Here is a 19,097-nt window from a genome sequence, read left to right as displayed (position 1 = left end):
TCCTTCCAGAGTGTTTGTGACAACTCCTCTTTTTCATATCATTTGTGATCCTCTCTGTCCTGTGAGTTAACAATTTTTAAACTTCGTTTTGCTTTACTTTTTAGTGAGGCTTCATGAAGAAATAGAGGTAAATGTACGTGTAAACCCTGACTTTAAAGAATTCGTTCATTGGGTCATTTGAATGGCGTGCATCCTACAGGCCCAGTACATGCTACTGTTGCTGCTGGAGGTCCCGTAGTGCACAGAACAGACAAACGTCCTTGCCGTCACGAAGTTTAAATGCTAGTAGTGAAGACAGACACTAATCAAGATAAATAAAGGTATATTATGTTAGGTAGTGAGACAGGTGAAGGAGAAAAATTTCACAAGGACATGGGGTAGGAAATACTATGTGGAAAACTAATCTTTTTAGGTAGATGACCATGGGAGGCTTCATTGAGAAGGAGTCATTGGAGTAAAGACCTGAAGAAGTGAGGGAGCTGATTATGCAGATGTTTGGGGGAAGAGCACTGCAGGCAGAAGGAGGAGTGAAAACAAAGGCCCTAAGGCAGCAGTGTGCCCTGCAGGTTTGAGGAACATCAAGGAGGGCCAGTGTGACTGGATCACACTGTAAGGACTCGCTTTTATCCTGAATGAGGTTGGAGGGTTTTGAGCAGAGGTATGATGTGGTCTGACTAGCCTTGTGTATGACAGAGCCACCGTGGCCGCTGTAGTGAGAAGAGTCTGTGGGGGGCAAGGGCTGACGCGGGAGAAACTATTGCAATATTGTAAGCCACATGGAAGTTGTGAGTGGTTTTGCTAATGAATTGGGATGAGAAATTGGGATGAGAAATGTGAGAGAGAGGAATAGTCAAGATTATTTTAAGGTTCATGACTCCTGCGGGCTTTTGAAACTGTAGAATTTTGGTCTCAGGTAAGTACTGTTCAGTCTGTTAAATGAATTATTTGCTATGGAATAGCCATAGAAATACTTTATGTAATATTGCCTTACAAACCATAACTCTTCTTTTTTAAAGCTCTTCACAGAATATGGTCGTCTGGCGATGGATGAAATTTTCCAGAAGCCCTTCCAGGTAGAGTATTAACTATAAATATTTAAGTCATACCTTTGTTTTAGTTCAGAGATGAGCAAACTACAATCCACAGGCCAGGTCTGGCCAGCTGCCTGCTTTCATGTGACCTGTGAGTTAGGAATTGAAAAAAATCAAAAGAGGAATAATATTTCATGACATATGTAAGTTATTTGAAATTTAAATGTCAGTGTCCACAGTGGAAGTTTTATTGGAACACAGCTACACTCATTTGTATTGTCCATGGCTGCTTCTTGCTACAGCAGCCTGAAATATTTACTCTGTGGCCCTTTACAGAAAGTTTGCTGACCCCTGCTTTAGCTAATTGTTTTATGAGGGTAAGAATGCATAGTAGGGCTTCCCTGGTGGCGCAGTGGTTGAGAGTCCGCCTGCCGATGCAGGGGACGCGGGTTCGTGCCACGGTCTGGGAAGATCCCACATGCCGCGGAGCGGCTGGGCCCGTGAGCCATGGCTGCTGAGCCTGCGCGTCCGGAGCACGTGCTCTGCAACGGGAGAGGCCACAACAGTGAGAGGCCTGCGTACCGCAAAAAAAAGGAAAAAAAAAAGAATGCATAGTAAACCTCAGTAAGATTAGAGGATCTCTAAGTATTATTGTTTTAGTTTTCTTTTCCCTTCTGACGTTAAAAGTAGATCTCATTTTATGAGTAGCTAGTGCCGTATGTTTTTCTTGTCCTCCACCATATTCCTCATACTTGCATTTCGAGCAGAGCCCCAAATTTAACATTTTCTCATCAGTCTCTTCCTATTAACCCATGAGAACAAAAATATCAGATGGGATATTGACCTCACATATGATTTATACATGTTCTGCTAGTGTTTATAAGGTTTCTAAGACATTACAGAGCAGATAAATCCTTTAGCACATTTTCTTGCCCCCTTTGAAGAAGCTGGCATTATGCAAAGAAGTATTTGAATGGTTATTTTGAAAATACATTTATGCAGTATTATAATACATTCTGCTCTCTTTCTAAACAGACACTGATGTTTCTGGTTCGAGACTGGAGTTTCCCTTATGAATACAACTATGGACTACAGGGAGGAATGTCGTTTTTGGAAAAGCGTCTACAGGTAAGTAGAAATATAATCTTCTGAGGAATTACCTGAAGTAGTGATAACTTTCTCATTTGCCTTTAGCTGTTGTATTTAAAGCACATTGTAGAAAATTACCTTGTGTGTTGAACACTCCGGAATGTTAGCACACAATAACAATATTCATGGTAAGATGAGAGAACCCATGTATATACCTCACAGGGATTGGAGAGCAGAGCCCTGTGCAAAAGCCCAAGCTTTACTGCAGTTTCCGTTTCACATTTTACACGTGGGTCCGTATGTGCCTTTTGTTTCTGGTGGGGATACAAACAGGCTTCAAAACACAGAAGTCAGGATTCCCTGGTGGCGCAGTGGTTGAGAATCCGCCTGCCAGTGCAGGGGACACGGGTTTGATCCCTGGTCCGGGGAGATCCCACATGCCGCGGAGCAGCTAAGCCCATGCACCACAACTGCTGAGCCTACGCTTAGAGCCTACAAGCCACAACTAGTGAGCCCACGTGCCACAACTACTGAAGCCTGCGTGCCTAGAGCCCATGCTCTGCAACAAGAGAAGCCACCGCAATGAGAAGCCTGGGAACTGCAACGAAGAGTAACCCCCACTCGCCGCAACCAGAGAAAAAGCCCGCACTCAGCAACGAAGACCCAACACAGCCAGAAACAATAAATAAATAAATAAAATAAAAATAATAAACTTATACAAAAACAAAAAAAACCACAGGAGGCCTCTGTCAATCACTGCTAATTGGTTAGATCCTGCTTCATGCCCACAAACCTTCCCTTATTCTTCCTAAGTCTCGTGCAATACTCTTTTTTAAGAAACTCTTTAGTTGCTGTTCTTTGATAGCTCTAGGAGCCAAGCCATGGTTAATCGATTTTATGCATTTATTGCTTCTTAGGGTTCTGAGTTTTCTCATTGGAAAACACCTAGGCCACTACGATCCATTAGAATTGGGAAGTCTCTCCTTTGTCATATACTAGTGGTTGCTGGCGAGGAAAATCAAATGGTCTTTTGTAAATTGTCGGCCTTTTTTGGCAGGTGAAAGAACATCAACATGAAGAAATTCAGAATGTCCGAAATCACATTCACTCATGTTTCTCCAGCGTCACCTGTTTTCTGCTACCACATCCAGGGCTCCAGGTCGCCACAAGCCCTGACTTTGATGGCAAATTGAAAGGTGTGTTTCAAATGACGTTATTTTATACATGTGATTTTATGTTTGGAATTAAATAGTGACCAGAAAATATCAATTGTGAATAGTTAATGCTAAGAGAAATAGTATGTTCTCTTAGAAAGAATAGTATTTAGAATCTAGTTCAGTTTTTGCTCCTGCCTTACTGTGACCATAGTTTCTCCATCTGAAAAGGTTGTGCTAATACCCATTAATGATCTTTCTAAGGGAGACGTTACGATTACTGGTTTACAAGAGATAAAAGTGCTAAAAAAGGGAAAACTTATCATTAGCTCATTTTTATGATGTAAGATTAAATTCCCAAACAAAGGTAGCATGATGCACGGCATGGCTATTGTTTTCATCTTATTTGTGATTATAGCAAAACTTGATGCTGGGTCATGAGTTAATATCAGGAAGTGCTGACTTAGACGGTAGCTTAGAGAAATCAGAGGTGGGACACTTGGGTTCCATTGTCTTATTTTTGTTCCTTTTTCACTGAGACCTTGAGTCATTTAATGGCTAGTCCTCAGTTTACACGTGTGTTAAACTAAGTGCTTTTGTTTATAAACTTTATCTGAGCTTCTTAGGTTCCGAGTAAAGTAGAAATAATAATAGCTGCCGTTTTTAGAGGCCAGCTGTGTTCCCAACTGTCAGTCTCTCCAGGCTGCTATGACAAAATACCATTGACCGGGTGGTTTATAAGCAACAGAAATTCATTTCTCATAGTTCTGGAGGCTGGAAATCCAAGATCCGAGTGCCAGCATGGCTGGGTGAGGGTTCTCTTTCTGGTGTTAAGAGTTCTGATTGTAGCATCTCTTTCATAGGAGCACTAATCCCATTCTTGAGGGCTTCACCTTCGTGACCTAATCACCTCCCAAAGGCCCCACCTACTAATACCATCACCTTTAGGGGTTAGGATTTCAACCATATGAGTTTTACGGGCCCACAGACATTCAGACAATAGCACCAGCACTGTGCTCTTTACTTTTATGATTTATGTTCCCAGTAATTCCATGGAGTTGGTATTTCCTTTATCTTAAAAATGAAGAAGCTGGCTTAGGAAAGTTAAGTAACTTGCTCAAAGTACTCAGCTAGTAAGTAGTGGGGCAGAGATTCACATCCCCGTCCTTCTTGCCTCAAAGCCTTACTGTGCTAAACTAGAAGTTCTGTTATATTGGGGAAGTCATTTAGAGGATATATACTGTTTAGTTAGTAGGAGAACTTGCCTTTTGAAGTGGGAATTTTTCATAGCCTCATATTAAACGTAAAATGCATCTTTTTCAGTTTATTTGGCTCAGTTGATTCAAGACAGTTAATATGCTTGTTCAACCTAAGATTTACATTCTAGCTGGTCTTAATATTGCAAAAGAAACCGAGTTTGAAAGGCTTACCTTTACCTTCTATTTGTCACCTGTGTGATATTTTTATGTGGTTGGCAGCTTTCCTGAGCAGGAAACTTCCACAGCCTATTGGTTGGCAATTCAGAAATCCGAGGTTGGGGCCTGGCTTTGGAGAGAAATCTGCTTAGGCAACACTTTGTGAGTTAGGTAGGAGACCATCACTGGTAGGGAAGATGTCCAGTGGAATTCTTTTTTTTTTTTAAGTACTTGATTTTCATTTGAATTAAAAAAAATTTATTCATTCATTCATTCATGCTGCACCAGGTCTTAGTTGCAGCATGCGAACTCTAGTTATGGCATGCATGTGGGATCTAGTTCCCCAACCAGGGATCGAACCTGGGTTCGATTGGGAGTGCAGAGTCTTACCCATTGGGCCACCAGGGAAGGCCCCCAGTGGAATTCTCAACTGAGGATGTTTAGGAGAGGGTGGGTTAGAATGACTCTTCATGCCTGTCCTCTTGTCTTAGGGTGGTCTCAGGTTATCGGGCATAAACATGCAGAATGACATTCCTCTGTATTACTAAACATTTAAATATTTCAGAACATTCTTTTTTTTAAAAATTTATTTATTTTTGGTTGTGTTGGGTCTTCGTTGCTGTGCGTGGGCTTTCTCTAGTTGCGGGGAGCGCGGGCTACTCCTTGTTGTGGTGCACGAGCTTCTCATTGCGGTGGCTTCTCTTGTTGCAGAGCACAGGCTCTAGGCGCGCAGGCTTCAGTAGTTGCGGCACGCAGGCTCAGTAGTTGTGGCTCACAGGCTCTGGAGTGCAGGCTCAGTAGTTGTGGCGCATGGGCTTGGTTGCTCCGCGGCATGTGGGTTCTTCCTGGACCAGGGATCGAACTCGTGTCCCTTGCGTTGGCATGCGGATTCTCAACCACTGAGCCACCAGGGAAGCCCCCAGAACGTTCTGTTTTAAAATTCATTTTTATCGTGGTATTCCAGGTAATAAGAAGAGCTTTTTAAAGTTCTGTAACCCTGACTTTTGAAATTTTGTATTGCAATACAATATGTAATGCGTATTGTAATACAATCTGCATATTGTATTAGTTTCTTAGGACTGCTGTGACAAAGTGCCAAACGGGGTGGCTTAAGAAAAGAAATTCATTCCCTAACAGCTCAGGAGACCAGAATTCCGAAAATAAGGTGTTGGCAGGGTAGATTCCTTCTGGAGGCTCTGAGGGGGAATCTGTCCTGTGTTTCTCTTGGTGGTTGCTGGCAATCCTTGGCATTCCTTGGCTTTTAGTTTCAGTATTCTGATTTCTGTCTCTGTGGTCACATGGCCACCTTCTGTCTGTGTTCTCTCTTCCTACAAGGACACTGCTCTTTGAATTTAGGTCCCACCCATATCCAGTATGATCTCAACTTAACTAATGACATCTGTAAAGACTCTATTTTTAAGTAAGGTCCCATTCTGAGATTCCAGTGGACATGCATTTTAGGGGGGGGACACTGCTCAACCCCATACACATATTTACAAATATGAAGGGTTTATTAGTAAATATTAAGTGTGCTAAGTTTCATATTAGATTTATAAAACAGGGAATAAATTCTATATAAGCAAACTTTAGTCTCATTATTATGTACTATTTGCTTCCCTCATGCATGATTGAACTATAAAACACATTTATAGGGTTAAAATTTTTCCTTTGCTACGTGAAAAGGCAAGTCCCAAAGGAAGAAATACAAATGATTAAGACATATTCATGAAAATATGTGTTGCATAACAGTAATCAAGAAAGTACAAATGTGTCGGTACACAGTCTTTATGTGACAGTATCAACATTTCAAATGTTCACGTCTTTTGATCCACTATTTCACTTTTAGGAAATTACCCTAAGGGACTATCCATATGTAAGTAGATAAAAATATGTGGACAAAAATAATACTACTGTGGCATTATTATTATAATAGTGAATAATTGGAAACAACCCAAATATGTATTTTTGAGGAATTGGTTAAATTATGGTACATCACACAAAGGAATGAAAAGAAGTCATTTAAAAGGATAAGATAGATAAATGGATCTATCTGTATTTACATAGAAAGATATTCATGATACGTTATTAAATGTAAAAAGATTGCAGAGTAGCATATATTGTAAGATCCTAATTATTGAAAAATATGTACATATAAGATGTTTTTAAAAGGAAAGTTTTGAAAAATAAAAATTTCCTTTTTTATTTCACTTTAAAAATATGTTAATATTAGTTTGCCCTGGGACTTCCCTGGCGGTACAGTGGTTGAGAATCTGCCTTCCAATGCAGGGGATGTGGGTTCGATCCCTGGTTGGGGAACTAAGATCCCACATGCTGCGGAGCAACTAAGCCCCCGTACCCCAGCTACTGAGCCTGCGCACCACAACTAGGGAGCCCATGCGCTGCAGTGAAAGATCCCGTATGCTGCAACGAAGATCCTGCGTGCTGCAACTAAGACCCGAGCGGCCAAATAAATAAATAGTAAATAAATTTTTAAAAAACCTTAGGAAAAAAATACATTAGTTTGCACTTGTGTGTCTATTTAGGGAACTATATAGTCATTAGGAGGATTGTTCATGAAGAATTCTTGTTAGCTCTGCAAAGATGTATGTACTTTTTAGCTTTGGAGTTGGGTAGTTTGTAATTTTAGGGAACCTTTTAAACAAGATATTGAAGGGTTTTGAGTGAAGAGTAAATTTAGGGTGCTACATTGCAAATGGTAGGTGACTAGTGAATATTTGGCAAGTGCTTGATTGAGAACCACATAAACTTCATTGTGGCGGGGGATATTTAAGTAGAGCTGATACATTTCTCAGAGCTAGAAAAATACCTAGACATTTCAATATATTTTCTCAAGTATATTCTTGTACAATGACTTGGTTGAGGTTCTGCAGCCCCGCCCCATATAACCTGGGCAAGACACCATTAGCCTAAGAATGTTTATGTTTAATCCAGAAGAGGATCTTCATGTAGTTTCTGCAGGACATTTAAATTGATTAAGAACTACATTCTGGGGCTTCCCTGGTGGCGCAGTAGTTGAGAGTCCGCCTGCCGATGATGCAGGGGACACGGGTTCATGCCCCGGTCCGAGAAGATCTCACATGCCGCGGAGCGGCTGGGTCCGTGAGCCATGGCCGCTGAGCCTGCGCGTCCGGAGCCTGTGCTCCGCTATGGGAGAGGCTACAACAGTGAGAGGCCCGTGTACCAAAAACAAGAACTACATTCTGAAGCTATTTTCTGCAAATGTTCCCCTAAGTACTTTAAGGATTGTTTTAGTGGTTTTTATTTTTTTTTTAAATGAATAACCATTTATTCAGAGGTGAACACCTGCCAGACAGTCTTAGTTTTGGTATAATCGGTGCTGAGCTGCTGTTCCTACAGTAGTTAGCTAGGAGATGAGCTCATTTTTGAGACTCCTTTTCAACCGACACAGGACGACTGTCTTCACCATAAAGAAATCTGTCTTCCTTTTTACTAGAGAAGAGAGACCTAATACAGTAACTACTGAATTGTTTAGAAATTAAACAGAAGAGATTGTAGGGAGCAGTCTTCTTGGAGGCCATGAGATTCTGAGATTGTCTCAGTCGTGAGACAGTTCTTGCCTGTTCTGAGTCTAAAACTCATATTTTGGTACAGCCTTCATAGAAACATTAATAGCTGAGGGTCTATGAAATCTGGGTAAAAACATGGATAATACAGTCTGTGGTGTCTAGATCCTGCTGCGTCTTTTGTGAAATAATTGCTGAAGCTCTCATTCTTTCAGTGTGGTGAATGTTGAAACCATAAAAAAAATTATTTTTCTGAATAGGTAATGCACTCACATGTTTAAAATCCCAGAAAAGGTTAAGAAGTATTTAGTGAAAAGTCTCTCTTCCATTTTTGTAGGCTTCCAGAGTTTCTTTTAGTATATGCAAAGCAAATATAAATATACATGGGATAGCATTTTATGTACCCTATGTGTTTTTCACTTCAAGGTTATAAATAATTTGTCCCACTTTTTTTCTTGAAATTTTTTGGTTCCATTTTTCACATTATAATTTATGATCCAGTTTGGATCCAGCTTATTTTCTGAATGGGTACCTATTTGTCTCAACACTATTTGTTGAATAGTCTGACTTTTCCCCACTGGTTGAAATGTCACCTTTATCAAATGTTAAGCCACTAATCAATGTGTAATATAGGGATCAATCCCTTTTTAAAGTTGATATAGGCCATATTTTGGCACCATCCTGAAAAGACTATAGAATTAAGAATATTTAGATGGAGATTGGTACCCATTTACTTAGGTAGGACATTGAAAAACTTAAAAAAATTTTTGATGTCAGGAGACCTTATGATTGATTAGTTATTTAAGATGGGGTGGAAATCAGTGATTAGAAGTATATGTTACTATTTAGAGAAAAATCTCATGTAGATTTCAATTTAGGAGCCATAAATAAATTCTAATTATAAAATTTAAAGCATGGGGGAAAAGTAAATTTTATTAGACTTCTGGAATTGGGGAAGGACTCTTTAAAATTAGAAAGAATAAAAGAAATTATCAAGGAAAAGTGCTGTAGTTTGAATGCATAATAATTAATCTTATGCATATTTACAAAAAAGCAAACAAACTGGAAAAATATTTTAGTTATCATGGTACACATAAGGATAACATATTTATTTACTTGCTGAAGAGTGACTGTATTCTAAGATAAAGGCCCTAATAAATAGTTCACTGAAAAGGAAATCAGCTGATGAACAAATATGAGAGAAAGTTTGGCCTAACTACTAATAAAAGAAATAAAAGCAAATTAAAATAATGACCTACCATTAAATTTTTAAATATGCTATTAGATATCCAAAAGAAAGCATAAGTATTACATGTAAGAAAGGATACATGTAAGGTATGAAACATAATTTAATGAACATCATCAACCCACTACCCAACTTACTATCTAGAACTAGAATTGGCAAACTTTTTCTGTAATGAACTAAATAGTAAATATTTTAGACTTTGTGGGCCTTACAGCTACTCAGCTCTGCTGTTGTAGCAAGAAAGCAGCCGTAGACAATTGTATTAATGAATGTACATGGTTGTATTCCAACAAAACTTTCTTTACAAATATAGTTAGCAGGTCATATTTGGCCCAAGGGCTGTAGCTTTCCAGAACTACAGAACATTACAAGTACTATTTTCTATACCTGTATGCTTCTTCCCATCTCACTGCCTCTCTACAGAAATAACCACTATTGTAAATTTTGCTTTTTCTGTCCTTGAATTAAAAAAAAGTTATTACTTGTGTTTGGTTCACTTAACAGTCTATTGCTGAGTTTCTTTAATTTTGAACTTTATAAACATATGTGGCCAACTTGAATTTTTACTGAGCATTTTATTTTTAAGGTTATCTGTATTATTGCATGTAGTTGTAATTCATTCAGTTTCATTGTAGTATAATAGTGCCTTCTGTGAATACAACAGTTTATTCTCAATGGTTTTCTCCAGTTTTTTGCTATTACGACAATGCTGCTATGAACATTCTTGTATGTGTGGATATATGGGAATTTCCCAAGGGTATGTGCTTAAAAGCGGGATTGATGGATATTAAAATATGTAATATAGCTTCACCTTTACTAGATAATGCCAAATTGTTTTCCAAAATTCTTGTTCCAGTTTATAGTCCCTTCATCAGTGTATATAAAAATTCCCATTGATCCATATCCTTGTCAACACTTGGTATTATCAGACATCTTAGTTTTGCTAAGTTAGTGATATAAAATATCTCATTGTGATCTTAAATTGCATTTCCCCGATTACTAATGGGATTGAATATCTTTTCATGTATTTATTTCCATTCATGTTTCCTTTCCTTTGAAATTCCTGTTGTCCAGTTTTAATTGGGTTGTCTTTCTCTGCACTGTAAAGATCCTGTATGTCTACTTTAAGATATGAGCCTTGGGCTTCCCTGGTGGCACAGTGGTTAAGAATCCACCTGCCAGTGCAGGGGACGCGGGTTCGAGCCCTGGTCAGGGAAGATCCCACATGCCACGGAGCAACTAAGCCCGTGCGCCACAACTACTGAGCCTGCGCTCTAGATCCCGCGAGCCACAACTACTGAGCCTGTGAGCCACAACTACTAAAGCCCGCGCCCAGAACCTGTGCTCTGCAACAAGAGAAGCCACTGCAATGAGAAGCCCACATACTGCAACGAAGAGTAGCCCCCACTCTCTGAAACTAGAGAAAGCCCGCGCCCAGCAATGAAGACCCAGTGCAGCCTAAAATAAATAAATAAAATAAGTACATTTATTTTAAAAAATTAAAAAAAGATATGAGCCTTGTTGGTTATGCATTGCAGGTATCTTCTCCCATCCTGTGTCTTGCCTTTTCTTTTTTTAGTAGTAGTGTCTTAGTTTTAATGTGGTCGAATTCATTCATCTTTGATTTTATGTAGTGCTTTTTAAGTCTTGTTTTAGAAAATCCTTTCCTTTCTCTACACACACACACATGCATACAAACACTCTTAAATTTTGTCTTTCATATTTGTGTTTAGTCGACTGGGAATCAATTTTTGTGTATGTGAGGTGGAGATCCGTTTTCTATTTTTGTACCTAGATGCCAATACTTCTGACATCACTGATTGAATACTCTTGTTTTCCCGTTATTTGCAATTTCTGTTATGTTTAAAAAAATCCTTTTATAAATGCATGGGTCAGATTCTAGGTTCTTAATTCTGTCCCACTGGTCATTTTGTCTAGCCCTGTGCCATTACTACATTATCATAATGAGTTATTTTATAATAATAGTTGATATCTGGTATAACGATTCCCTCCCTTTTTTACTTGTAGTCATCTTCAGTAGTGTCTTAATTATGCTTTAGTCTTTGCTCTTCTGTGTAAGTTTTGGAATCAGTTTATCAGGTTTATTAATGTCCCTGTTTGGTTTTTGATTGGAATTGCATTGGATCTGTAAATTGATCTGACGGGGATTGGCATGTTTATGACAATGGGAAGGTATTCTTATCCTGAACAGAGTAATCTCTCTCCATTTATTTAGGTTTTTTAGTTTCACTTTATGAAGAATATAAAAACTTATTTGATCAAGGTCTTATACATGTTTTGTTAGATTTATTTTAGAAGTTTCCTTAGAAGTTAGAAATCTTAAAAATTATTTTTTCTAATCATGCTGGTATGTTAAAATGCATTTGATTTTTCTATATGATAAATTCAGCAATCTTGCTAAACTCTCATTATTTCTAGTAATATATTTGTAAATATTACGTATTATCTACGTAATTCATGGAGAATGGAGTTTTTGCTTTTTTCCACATCAGATTTTATATTTTTTATTTTTTTGCGGTACGTGGGCCTCTCACTGTTGTGGCTTCTCCCGTTGCGGAGCACAGGCTCCGGACGCGCAGGCTCAGCGGCCATGGCTCACGGGCCCAGCAGCTCCGCGGCACGTGGGATCTTCCCGGACCAGGGCATGAACCCGTGTCCCCTGCATCGGCAGGTGGACTCTCAACCACTGCGCCACCAGGGAAGCCCCTGGGCTACTTAAGCTTTTGATGATGCGTTTATTGACACATTTTATCGAATACTTTGATAGTGTTTGAATGCTATGACACTGAGTCTTAAACATTTGCTGATATATATTTTATGACCTAGACTTTTTATACATGTTCCATATGTGCTTGAGCACAGTGGACATTTTGTTTAATTTGGGGGTGTAAGGTTCATTTGTATCTCTAAATCATACTTGTTAATTATGTCATTTTAAAAATCTTCACTAATTTTTGTCTCCTTGAGTGTCAATAACATATGTATTGATGTTCCACTGTTCTGGTGGATTTGTCAGTGCTCCCTTTTGTTCTGTCACATATTTTGAGGCTATTTTAATAAAGTTTTGAATTGATACATCTTTTTGGTAAATTGAGGTAATATATAGTAGCGCTCTTTATCCCTAATACCATTTTTTGTTGTTGTTTGAGCATTTTTATCTTTATTAATATGGCTATTCCAGCTTTGTTTTCCTTAGTATTTGTCTGTATATCTTTTTCTGTCATGTTCAACCTCTCTGTGACTGTATGTTTTAGGTGTGTGTGTCTCTTGTAAACAGCATATATGTGGATTTAACAAAAATGCAATTTGAGGGCTTCCCTGGTGGCGCAGTGGTTGAGAGTCCGCCTGCTGATGCAGGGGAAGCGGGTTCATGCCCCGGTCCAGGAAGGTCCCACATGCCGCGGAGCGGCTGGGCCTGTGAGCCATGGCCGCTGAGCCTGCGCGTCCGGAGCCTGTGCTCCGCAACGGGAGAGGCCACAACAGTGAGAGGCCCGTGTACCGCAAAAAAAAAAAAAAAAAATTTCTTTGTTCACTTTCTTGTCCTGCAGACCTTCCTTCTGGAAACATTTTCCTTCTTTCAGAGGGTCTTTGCCGTGCGACAGTTTTACTGTTACGTGTGTTTTTCTTTCTATTTAACCTGCTTGTTATATGCTGTGGTTTCTGAAGCTGTGAATTCATGTACTTCATTAGTTCTAGAGAGTTCTCAGCCATCACCCCTTCTCTTATTGCCTCTGATTCACTCCCCTTCATCTCCCAGGACTCCTGTTAGACATATATTAAATAATCTTATTCTGTCTTCCATATCTTAATTTTCTTCTTTATTTCCCATCGTCATCTCTCTGTGCTGCTCCTTGGTACATTATTCAGATCTCTTTTCCTCCAGAGGAGATCTGTGTTTGCTCCTTTGGGGAGCTAAGGGCTTACCCACCTGGGACCATTCCAGCTCCATTTCATGATCCAACTTAATTTAGGAGTTATTTTTGCCCAGAGTTTGTCACCACCTTGCAGTGAATGGCCTCAAATAAGCCACAGCTTCACATGTACTTAGCTCAGTGCTCTGGTTTCAGCTCACTGCCCACCTGCTCAGCCCCTTGCAGCTCTCTTTTACTTCCAAGTCTACACTGTAATGGAATATATTGTGTGCAGGATCTTGTTAGGAAGAAGGTTCCTTCAGATTCTCTAGTCTTTAGTACTGTCAGAAGCAGAAGCTGCAAGATAGGGACTTCCCTGGTGGCGCAGTAGTTAAGAATCCGCCTGCCAATGCAGGGGACATGGGTTCAAGCCCTGGTCTGGGAAGATCCCACATGCTGCAGAGCAATTAAGCCCATGTGCCACAACTACTGGCCCGCATGCCACAACTACTGAAGCCCATGTGCCTAGAGCCCATGCTCCACAACAAGAGAAGCCACCGCAATGTGCACTGCAATGTGCACCGCCTGTGCACACCGCAGTGTGCACTGCCTGTGCACCGCAACGAAGAGTAGCCCCTGCTTGCCTCAACTAGAGAAAGCCCAGGCAGCAATGAAGACCCAGCGCAGCCAAAACATAAATAAATTAAATACAAAACAAAACAAAACTGCAAGATACTATTTTTCACCAATCAAGTCAGTAAAAGTTTTAAAAACAGTAAAAATCTCGGTGTGTTCAGAGTAGTAAACAAGTCTTCTCCTCCATTGGTGATGGGGTATAAATGGGTACAATCTTCTACAGAAGCAGTTCAGCAATATATAAGAGGCTTAAAAAGGAAGGAGGATATTTTAAATGTTCATTGTGATTGGCTGATGGTGGGCTTTATATATGGTTGTTTTTTAAGTAGTTTTGAATGTTTTCCAGGAGTCTCCATTGTTGTCACATACCTAGTAATTTCTCTTAGTTGACCCTATCATCTAAGGAGGTAAAAGTAACCTGAAGTTTTTTCTATGGAGATTTTTATGGCGATATTTGTAGTTGGAAAAATTTATAAACCACTTTTGTTTTATTCACTATGCTATCCCCAACTCTTACAGCAATGCCTGCCACAAAAGGGTGCCCCCAAACTGTTGAATGAATAAATAAGAATGTTTCAGTTTTGTAAACTTGGGTTATGGGCTGTTGAAAGAGTTCCCATCTTGATTGGGTTCCCATCTACTTTCTTTTCAGTTGATAGTCTGAATTAGCTGGGAACCTAGGAAGAAGTTAGATCATATAAATCAGATTCCTTGCATTTTCATAGTTGGGCCAGCGAGTTCTCACTTTGAGGAAAGAGCTCTATTTAATGGCTCTCCTGAACCCTCTGTGAGAACTTGGTAGAAGCTGAAAAGAAGCTATCACCTTTCCTGAGATAGTAGCCTTTCCCTTTGGGGTGGCCCAGAGGGCTTCTCTGAGGAGATAATAGAAAATAAATATCATGGGGTCCAGGTGCTTTTACTTCCTTTAACATTAGAAAATGAACAAAAATAAAGCACGTGGGGCTTCCCTGGTGGCGCAGTGGTTGAGAGTCCGCCTGCCGATGCAGGGGACACGGGTTCATGCCCCGGTCCAGGAAGATCCCACATGCTGCGGAGCGGCTGGGCCCGTGAGACATGGCCGCTGAGCCTGCGCATCCGGGGCCTGTGCTCCGCAACGGAAGAGGCCACAACAGTAAGAGGCCCGCGTAAAACAAACAAACAAACAAAATAAAGCACGTGGATGAATAGTGAAATCTAATGGATTTAAGGGGGAGAGTGAGGGTACAGCAAAGGCCTGGCTTGGGAGAACCTGAGGGGTTGATACTTGATTTTCTGGAAGGCCTGTTAATGACATTCTTTAAAAAGTGAAATTTCTTGAAAGTCTAGGGAGTAGGCTGAATCTCCCAGAATGGAAAGCAGGGTAGGGATGTTCTGCATATTCTGTTCTGGACTAGAGAGGACTTAATACTGCAGAAGGGAAGGAGACAATACAGGTACATGAGAACAGAAACCCGCAAGCAATCTGGTCATTGTCAGAAAGTGTCAGACTCACAGTCTGGGACCCCCGCCCCTGTCTTTTAGCTAGCAAACGTTAGAACAACTAGATAGAGAGTGAAGGTTGTGCGTTATGCTCCCCTTGGTTGAATAAATCTGTTGGGCTTATTGTTTCCTTTTTCTTGGTCCTGTGAACAGATATTGCCAGTGAATTCAAGGAGCAGTTACAGACCCTGATACCATATGTATTAAACCCAGCTAACTTAATGGAAAAGGAGATCAACGGCTCGAAAGTCACCTGTCGGGGGCTATTGGAATATTTTAAGGTAAATGTGGGTTTTTATTATTAAAATGTTTGACTTTTGGTTAAACTGATCTAGGTTATAAACTAACTTGGTTTCAATATTTTAAAGCCTGGGGGAAAATTTGAAGGGGGAGATGGTGAGAGGCGTTTTGAGAGACTCCAGTGTCCTCCCAGGAGTGGGCCACTGGGTGGCAGTATCGGTCTAAGAACCAAATGGATGTTGTTTGCACTCTCTTAGAGGAGTAATTACTGTGGCTAAAGGAAGATTGTTCCTCAAGGAAGATGGTGTGGACAGGAGGTGGTTAGGAAGTTGCTGTGAGTAGGAGGAGACGGCACCTAGATGTGACACGACTACCTCAAGGCGGATGGTCACTCTGCCCACAGGTAGTGGTGAGGCCAGTGTGCATGGGGAGCCTGGTGGGAGTCCTAGACTTGTGCTGCTTTGAGAATATTTTCAGTTAACTAAAGAATGCTAACATGCACTCAAAGGTGTGCTGTGTTTTTGCTAATTCCTGGGTGTTGATCTAGGTCTTTAGGAAAATGCGACTGTATGGTCACTGTTTGTAAAAATCAAAGTCCAGTTAAATATGACAGAATGGCATTTTTCATAATTGTTTTTATGTTTATATTCTAAGGCATATATTAAAATTTACCAAGGAGAAGATCTGCCTCACCCCAAATCCATGCTTCAGGTAAGCAGTTCTTTGGCATCCTAAATGATATCCTTTGATTACTTGAATTGACCCGTATACAGTAAGCAGAGTCCTTTAAGAAGAGAATGCTGTTGGTCCCCCCCCTTTTCATTATGCTGAGGTCCATTCATGTTTAGCACATTTTCCAGCAGTGTGACTCCCTCCCAGTTTTCTTGTCTGTATTCATGCTGGTGAAGTTAGAACAGAATGGCTTCTTGCTGGGCCTGGTCTTCCCCCAAAACATACTGTGGAAAACAGGTTAAACATACCCAGTTCTGTTAGACAAATCATTTTCCTGTTACCTGTTGTCTCTTTTCATAGAACATGTCCGACGTATCTAAATATTTCCTGTTTACTAATCAGGTTTTTAATTTGCAAATAGTTTTATTTCCAACATTTTGATGTTTCCAAGATGTCATTTTGTTAAAACATATAATTTCTGACTTTCATGTGCTGAGGATAAGGCCATTTATTGCCAAATCTTTATTTATTTATTTTTATTTATTTATTTTTTCTTTATTTCTTTATTTCTTTTTATTTATTTATTTATTTATTTACTTTTGGCTGCATTGGGTCTTCATTGCTGTGTGCGGGCTTTCTCTAGTTGCAGTGAGCAGGGGCTACTCTTCGTTGCGGTGCACGGGCTCCTCGTGGCAGTGGCTTCTCTTGTTGTGCAGCACGGGCTCTAGGCGCATGGGCTTCAGTAGTTGTGGTGCATGGGCTCAGTAGTTGTGGCTCATGGGCTGTAGAGTGCAGGCTCAGTAGTTGTGGCACATAGGCTTAGTTGCTCTGTGGCATGTGGGATCTTCCCGCACCAGGGATCAAACCCGTGTCCCTGCAGTGGCAGGTGGATTCTTAACCACTGCGCCACCAGGGAAGCCCCAAATGTTTATTTCTTTAGTAGGATAACATTTAACAAAGGGAGCTAGAGATTGGGATTGATGTTGTAAAGATAAATTTTTCCTCTTCTTTTCTGAGTTGCATCTATTTTTTAACACATAAAATCGAAGCAAAGGAAATACTTTCAGAGGTTTAATTTTATGCTAAAGATTATGTATGAGAACATTTTTTGGCAGAAAATTTGGCAGAAAAGGTATATTTTAATTCATAAATTGGGCTATATGGAAAGCTGAAAAACAGAAGAATAATAAAGCAGGGGGAATGGGGAATAGGGTGAGAGAAAATTTTTACTTGGTTATTTGTGGAAGAACATTAAAAGAGAAAGGATTTATGGTTTGTGCTTTCATTTCTTAAAAGGCCACTGCTGAAGCCAACAACTTAGCAGCTGCAGCCTCTGCCAAGGACATTTACTATAACAACATGGAAGAGGTAGGTTGCCGGGCAGTCGTCTTATTCTGAAACACCTATAACTGGGCATGCTGCTGACTTCAGAAGTCCAAACGTGATCCCGTTTAGTGTATCTTATGATGATGAGGCAACATTCAGGTCTTCCTGCTTATTGGGGCCTTTTAATTATGGCCCTTTCTAAGCAAGGCTTTCTTACAGTGTCACAGCTCTCACTAATCAATATCACCCTGGTTACTAAGTGTGCTTTTCTGAGGAATTGAAACCAGACCTCTATTGGTCTTGGTCATCATTTTAAAGTTAATTTCTAATATCTTAAAATATTCTAAGCTTTTCAGTGTTTTCACTTGTTTTATTTGGCATTTGTTTTTGAAGGGTTCTTCACCCTTCACATTGTGTCTTTATTCTTTTTAGGTTTCTGGGGGAGACAAACCTTATTTGTCTCCAGACATTCTAGAGGAGAAGCACTGTGAATTCAAAGAACTTGCTCTGGACCATTTTAAGAAGACAAAAAAGATGGGTGGGAAGGATTTTAGCCTTCGTTACCAGCAGGAGCTGGAGGAGGAGATCAAGGAACTGTATGAGAACTTCTGCAAGCACAATGGTAGCAAGAATGTCTTCAGCACCTTCCGAACCCCTGCAGTGCTCTTCACAGGCATTGTGGCTTTGTACATAGCTTCAGGCCTCACTGGCGTTATTGGTCTTGAGGTGGTGGCCCAGCTGTTCAACTGTATGGTTGGCCTGCTGTTAATAGCGCTTCTCACCTGGGGGTACATCCGGTACTCTGGTCAGTATCGTGAGCTGGGCGGTGCTATCGATTCTGGTGCAGCGTATGTATTAGAGCAGGTAAGTGGTGCCAGCGGAGCAGGCTGACGGTTGATAAAGGACAGATATTTGTGCTTTGATTGTAAAATGTCTCCGTTTGGAAGAGTTCAATAGTGAAAGAAGGCATGAGAAACTTACCCTGGCCATTTTTTTTTTTTTCTAATAGGCCTTACGTTTTATTATCCTTCTTTAGGATATTAATGTTTATTTGTAATATTTTGTTTCCACGCTTAAAAACTGCTCTTTAGTGCAAAAAAATTTCCAACGTACATATGTTGTGTTCTTCATGGGAAACTTTTAACTGCGTGTTCATCAGACATAATTCCTGTGTGAGTCTCTCCCCCATCCAAGGTTAGTTTGCCTCACTGAAAGTCACAAGCTTTGAAAAATATGAACCTTAACAAACTGTTCTATTTTGAGACCTACTAAAGGATGGCGTGTCTTTCACTTAAATCATTCAGTAAGCCAGTGGCTTTTGACATTGACATGATCTCTAGGTTTATAGATCCTTGAGACTCAGCTTTCTCTTTCTGAGTAGCAGGAACATAT

General features: G+C 40.1%; 1 protein-coding gene across 5 annotated transcripts in view; it reads left to right on the top strand.

The window, feature by feature from the left end:
* ATL3 (atlastin GTPase 3) overlaps nt 1-19,097 on the top strand; it is a 50,816-nt gene that overhangs the window by 27,004 nt on the left and 4,715 nt on the right. For all 5 annotated transcript variants that reach the window (XM_060019090.1, XM_060019091.1, XM_060019092.1 and 2 more), the window contains exons 6-12: nt 1,017-1,073; nt 2,067-2,159; nt 3,178-3,316; nt 15,621-15,748; nt 16,362-16,418; nt 17,676-17,747; nt 18,138-18,569. In XM_060019090.1, coding sequence (XP_059875073.1) covers nt 1,017-1,073; nt 2,067-2,159; nt 3,178-3,316; nt 15,621-15,748; nt 16,362-16,418; nt 17,676-17,747; nt 18,138-18,569 — 978 coding nt within the window. The remainder of the gene's footprint in view (nt 1-1,016; nt 1,074-2,066; nt 2,160-3,177; nt 3,317-15,620; nt 15,749-16,361; nt 16,419-17,675; nt 17,748-18,137; nt 18,570-19,097) is intronic.

The sequence above is a fragment of the Delphinus delphis genome, chromosome 8, assembly GCF_949987515.2.
Source record: "Delphinus delphis chromosome 8, mDelDel1.2, whole genome shotgun sequence".
Taxonomy (NCBI): Eukaryota; Metazoa; Chordata; class Mammalia; order Artiodactyla; family Delphinidae; genus Delphinus; species Delphinus delphis.
This window is presented reverse-complemented; position numbering and strand designations above follow the sequence as displayed.